The 6198-nt window shown below is 43.6% G+C and overlaps 1 protein-coding gene across 1 annotated transcript; it reads left to right on the top strand.

The window, feature by feature from the left end:
• Positions 1 to 2111: 2111 nt before the first annotated feature.
• On the top strand, positions 2112 to 5709 carry CDC14C (cell division cycle 14C). Its single transcript, XM_003895994.4, has one exon. The coding sequence runs from the start codon at positions 3049 to 3051 to the stop codon at positions 4501 to 4503; it is 1455 nt and encodes a 484-aa protein (XP_003896043.4). The 5' UTR covers positions 2112 to 3048; the 3' UTR covers positions 4504 to 5709.
• The last annotated feature ends 489 nt before the right edge of the window (positions 5710 to 6198 follow it).

Genomic DNA, 6198 nt, shown 5'->3' with positions numbered 1-6198 from the left:
TGAAGTAAAAATCTAAGGCAAAATTAGCATAAGTAAAGAATTCGATTTGGCCAAATTTGAGGAGTGTAACCCGGGAAACACATATCCAAACTACGTCAGATAAGTGCTTTCAGTTGGAGAGGTTACAAGCAGATTTTTAAGGACAAGATGAAGAGGTATAGCAAGGTGGTCTCAGCCTGTTCATATAGAAATACTATTGGTCAACAGAAAGAAGCTAACAGATGATTGGCTAAAGGCTACAGCACTTCTTGGAAGTCATTATCTGTTTGTGATGAACCCAGCTCCTGGAATTCTTATAAGTAAAAAAGTTCAGGAATTTCAGGGGAGTAACTGTGGCATCATGACCACCCTATTTGGCCATTGCAATTTAGTTATCCTCATTTGTTGGGTTTTGTTTTCAATAAGTATGTCCAGTGAGAACCTCCCCTTTTGTTTGGTCCAACCTTACAGAATAGCTTACCTTGACTCTGCAAAGTTTAGACTATCTTGGAGACAATTAGTAGACTGTTCTTTAAACCTTCCTCTAGTTGTCTGTATATTCCACCTTATGCAGAAAAGGTGGTCAAAATGGTAGCTAATTTGGGTGAGAAAATAAAACTTTCTCCATGCCCAACACCCTCCACACATATTAGAGTTCAACAGTAAAGGTAGAAGGAGCAGAAGGGATTCAACAATGAAAAATAAATAACCGCGGCCGGGTGCGGTGGCTCAAGCCTGTAATCCCAGCACTTTGGGAGGCCGAGACGGGTGGATCACGAGGTCAGGAGATCCAGACCATCCTGGCTAACACGGTGAAACCCCGCTTCTACTATAAAAATACAAAAAACTAGCTGGGCGAGGTGGCTGGCGCCTGTAGTCCCAGCTACTCGGGAGGCTGAGGCAGGAGAATGGCGTGAACCCGGGAGGCGGAGCTTGCAGTGAGCCGAGATCCGGCCATTGCAATCCAGCCTGGGAGACAGAGCCAGACTCCGTCTCAAAAAAAAAAAGAAGAAGAAAAGAAAAATAAATAACCTGTCTGAGAAAAGGAGAGCCCTTTACTTTCCTCCCACAGCGAAGTGGCCATGGACATATCTTTTCAGGTGTGTCAAAAGAGCCTGTTCCTGTGGTTACCTGAATAACAAAGACCCAAGCAGAAATCACTGAGTTGTAGATACAAACACTCTCAGACTAGCCAGACAATTGCAGGAGGACTGGGGAAGGAAGAATAAGATAGTGTCTCTGGAACTTAAGGAGAAGATCTGTTGAGAAGCAGATGCCAATAACTAGAGGGAAACCACCTCAGGCTGAAAGGATAGATAAGGGTCTCCATCGTCTCTGGTGCCACGTGGTCAATCATTGTTGTTTCTCTCTAGGAGTCTGCTTTATTATTTTTCTTAGAAGCATGGCCTTCTCAGCTTACCTTTCGCTTGTTTCAGATACGGCTACTCAGATTAAATTTGACATAAGCATTTCACTCAGGAACCCCAAAGAGAATAAGGAGGGGCTCTGGGACTCATGTTTGTTTCCTAGAAGAAGGAATCTGAGTGGCCAACCTGGATGACGTTACTTTTCTAATCAGCTGTGTTTAGGATTTTTTAAATTATTATAAACAGGGATCTAAGTGTTCACGGATAGTGTGGTGATTATACAAGCAACTTCCAAGAGCAAGACTGTCTCATACGAAACTTTGCATTTCTTAGCAAGAACCAGGTCTCTAGCAAACAGCAAACATTCAGTAAATTGTTTCTGAGTCTATTAATAAATGATAAGAAAAGGCAAGGGATATCACCATCCTCACTGCATGCCTTCAGATGTGTGTTTCCTATCGGACACGAGTATTCCAACAAAAACTGGAAAAAAGAAAATACAATGCATTCACTGGGCAGAAATACTGTGGACGGGAGGCAAGCATTCGGACAGTAGTGAACAAAATTATTCTTGAGGTTCCCATTAATCAAAGTATTTGTTGCATCCAGAAGCTTGAATCTTTAAGGACAAATATGAATCTTTACCTATCTCCTTTTACTCTTCTCTCCTTTCTCCTAAACTAATTCCAATGTATACATTAACTTTTAAAATTTCATAAAGCCTATCTAATTGGGAATTTAGGTCTCACTCCTTGTGGACACCAGAAGGATATAAATGATTGGGGGAAATCCCACCAAACAGAACGGCAAGAAGATGTATGAATGAGTAGTAAGCTCAGGAGCAATCCATCAGTCCTCTTCTTTATTTTACCCCCAACCCAGAACTTAGGGATGAAGCTTCATAAAGCTCTCTTTGGTGAAGTAGAGAGGCCTGTTCCGTTCCCGAGAAGTGCAGAGCTGCATGTTGGCTTTGGGATGACACTGACTGGGTATAAAATTTATCACATGTGATATCCCATGTGTGATCTTCTACACACATTGTTTAGCTTCTCCAAGACTTTTCTTTGGAAAGTCCACATAGAACAGAAAAAAGAAATGCTGTCTTTTAAAATATCCATTTAACTATCTTGTGCTCCCATGTTTCCAAGGTTAGGGTATTGGGAGAGTTGGTGAAAGAGCAATATGTCAGCATTAACTTGTCTTCAAGAAGGCATGACTTTCCATACCGAATGGTCACGATCTCCAACTTTTAATGGATCCTAAATGTGTGTTTCAAAAATACTGCCATTTGGTAATAAAGTCATACTCAAAGTTTTTAACACTTGTTTGGCGGAATTTCCAGAGACTGGAGAGAAGGTTAAGATCCAGGCGGTTGCTATGACAAGAGCATTATGACTTATCCATCTAACACTTCGTTGCTGTCAGTATGATACAACCCTTCAGCTCCTGGTTTAGAAAAGCAAAGGGAGGGCGGTCGCGGGAGCGAGCGGGGCAGGCGCTGTGGGCCAGGCCCCTCCTCCAGCTCCTGCACTAACCTACCGCCTCCCGCCAGGCTCTGCCGGCGCCCGCCATTCCCGCAGCGCCGCTCTGCGCCTGCCGCCCTGAGTGCCAGCGCGGGGCTGGCGGGAGCCTCGGTGGGCGCACGGGCGCACGGGCGCGCGGGGCCTTGGTCGTTGCTCCCTGACTGGCCGCGGTCGCCTCCATGAAGCGGAAAAGCGAGGGGCGGTCGAGCTTGGCCGCCACGTCTCCCTGCTCGCCGCGCTGCTCGTCGACCTCGCCGGTTGTGAAGAAGATCCGCAGCTCCACGCAGCAGGACCCGCGCCGCCGGGGCCCCCAGGTCGACGTGTACCTGGACATCACCGATCGCCTTCGTTTTGCCATTCTCAACAGCAGACCAAAGAGTGTATCAAATGTACATTATTTCAGCGTAGATAATGAACTCGAATATGAGAACTTCTCCGAAGACTTTGGACCACTCAATCTGGCAATGGTTTACAGATATTGTTGCAAGATAAATAAGAAATTAAAGTCCATTACAATGTTAAGGAAGAAAATTGTTCATTTTACTGGCTCTGATCAGAGAAAACAAGCCAATGCTGCCTTCCTTGTTGGATGCTACATGGTTATATATTTGGGGAGAACTCCAGAAGAAGCATATAGAATATTAATCTTTGGAGATACATCCTATATTCCTTTCAGAGATGCTGCCTATGGAAGCTGCAATTTCTACATTACACTTCTTGACTGTTTTCATGCAGTAAAGAAGGCAATGCAGTATGGCTTCCTTAATTTCAACTCATTTAACCTTGATGAATATGAACACTATGAAAAAGCAGAAAATGGAGACTTAAATTGGATAATACCAGACAGATTTATTGCCTTCTGTGGACCTCATTCAAGAACCAGACTTGAAAGTGGTTACCCCCAACATTCTCCTGAGACTTATATTCAATATTTTAAGAATCACAATGTTACTACCATTATTCGTCTTAATAAAAGGATGTATGATGCCAAACGCTTTATGGATGCTGGCTTCGATCACCACGATCTTTTCTTTGCGGATGGCAGCACCCCTACTGATGCCATTGTCAAAGAATTTCTAGATATCTGTGAAAATGCTGAGGGTGCCATTGCAGTACATTGTAAAGCTGGCCTTGGTCGCACGGGCACTCTGATAGCCTGCTACATCATGAAGCATTACAGGATGACAGCAGCCGAGACCATTGCGTGGGTAAGGATCTGCAGACCTGGCTTGGTGATTGGGCCTCAGCAGCAGTTTTTGGTGATGAAGCAAACAAGCCTCTGGCTGGAAGGGGACTATTTTCGGCAGAAGTTAAAGGGGCAGAAGAATGGACAACACAGAGCAGCCTTCTCCAAACTTCTCTCTGGTGTTGATGACATTTCCATAAATGGGGTCGAGAATCAAGACCAGCAAGAACCCGAACCTTACAGTGATGATGACGACATCAATGGAGTGACACAAGGTGACAGACTTCGGGCCCTGAAAAGCAGAAGACAATCAAAAACAAACGCTATTCCTCTGACATGTCCCCTAGCTGTGCTGACCTCTGCACTATGTAGTATTGTCATCTGGTGGATTGTTTGTGACTACATTCTTCCCATCCTGCTATTCTGTCTCGATGGTTTCAGAACATAGTAGCCATCAGGACCCCCTGACAGATAGCTGCTTCTCTCCGTTTCAAGGACTAAAACGGTCTTGCGTTAAGTAAAATCCTGTGACCAGAACTGAAGGAAGACGCTAGGAAATGAAAACTGCAACAGAAATTAGCACAATTTGAAAACAAAACAAAATTGCAAAAGCTTTAGTTGCTTTCCACCTAAGAAGCGATCAATGGAGAAAATGTCCACTGGAGTTTCAGTAATGAACTTTTGAGTTTGGGTGCAAGCAAATGACTCAAAGAAGGACCCAGCTCTCAAGCTGAAGGACAAAAATGCTGTTGTAAATTTAGTCTCAGGTGTAAATACCCAAGCCCTCTGGTACCCAGGGAGCTGGCTGGTCTGTGGTGAATGTGTGTCCCTGTGATGGCAAGCACTGTAGTTGCTGGCCTTCAGAAGACTTGAGGATCTGATGGAGGTTTTTTATGTATTTATTTTCTGTTCACCTTGTGACCATGTGTCAAAATTTATAAAGATACAAAAGGCATTACTGAGATGGTACTTTCTGTAATTTGATACTATTTGTCTTTATCATCTTCACTTGACTATTTGTAATACTGTTGTAATGTTAACTCTGTTAAGTAACCAAGCTGCTTGTCTTCCACCAAAGGGTGCTTTATTAACAAGAATCTGTGAAAACCACATTTAAACACTGTTGCATGTTGTAATACCAGGTGGTACCTTGGTAACGTAAAACTTGCGAGAGAATATTAATGGTAGCTTTAGAAGACTCAGGAGGAGAAACTGACTTCAGAGTTGGAAGATGTTGCAAGTCATTCCTTTTTGTGTCCTTTAGGGACTGAAGAACCAGGAGGTTGCCCATTGTTTGGCTGCCAGTCATACAAATTAAAATCATATTTCCTTCCATGCATGGAAAAAACACACTGTTGGTTTTTTTGCCTTGGAAACAGCAATCCAAAATAATGTCGACTTAAAAAAAAAAGTTACCGCTTTTTTAGAGTTCTTCTCTGTAACACTGGAGATTTTTTTTTCCTTATGAGATCAGCCTAAGGCCATTGACGTGGCCTGTGATCTCAGTGACAATGATCTGCTTCTGGATCTCACTGTTGCCTTTGATTAGGGAACACAACTGGTAACTCTGCAGAGTGCCTTCTCCCACAACCCTACTGGAACACAGCAGAGTCTGTGCCATGAAGCAATTACAGAAATAGAATTGATTTGCTGCCCCCCCCCCAGAAAAAAAAATGGGTCCCAAAATAAAGAATATTTAATACTCACCTCAGTTCCTTCCGTAAGAAGTGAGTGGTTTAATGATTTTTAACCCATTTTTGCCTGTGCTGGGAGCATGGAGGGCTGAGATGTTGACAGGCAGTGGGAAACAAATGCCCTCCTAAGCCACAAGGCGTGCACCAGATCAGTAGGCAACTGCATTTTAAGAAGCTGCCTTTTTCACAAAATTGTAAGAAATAAAAGCGGTTGGAATAAACAAGTTAAAGTCTTTAATGCAAAAAGTAATTGAAAGGCAGTGCTTCCATTTTGGTGTACTTTCTTGGAAGAAAGTGTGAAATTGACTGGCATCAGGAGAGAGGGAAGATGCCGTGTTCTCAGTCAAACAAGAGACTCTCCCCGCCAGGCACTATGGGGTGGGGTCAGGCCAGCTTTTAAATACTGGGGACTGGATCACAGAAAAACAGTGGTTTTCCGTCCCTGGAAA

The sequence above is a fragment of the Papio anubis genome, chromosome 4, assembly GCF_008728515.1.
Source record: "Papio anubis isolate 15944 chromosome 4, Panubis1.0, whole genome shotgun sequence".
Taxonomy (NCBI): domain Eukaryota; kingdom Metazoa; phylum Chordata; class Mammalia; order Primates; family Cercopithecidae; genus Papio; species Papio anubis.
This window is presented reverse-complemented; position numbering and strand designations above follow the sequence as displayed.

Coding starts and splice junctions, on each gene's coding strand:
- CDC14C (XM_003895994.4), top strand. CDS start 3,049: ATGAAGCGGAAAAGCGAGGGGCGGTCGAGCTTGGCCGCCACGTCTCCC.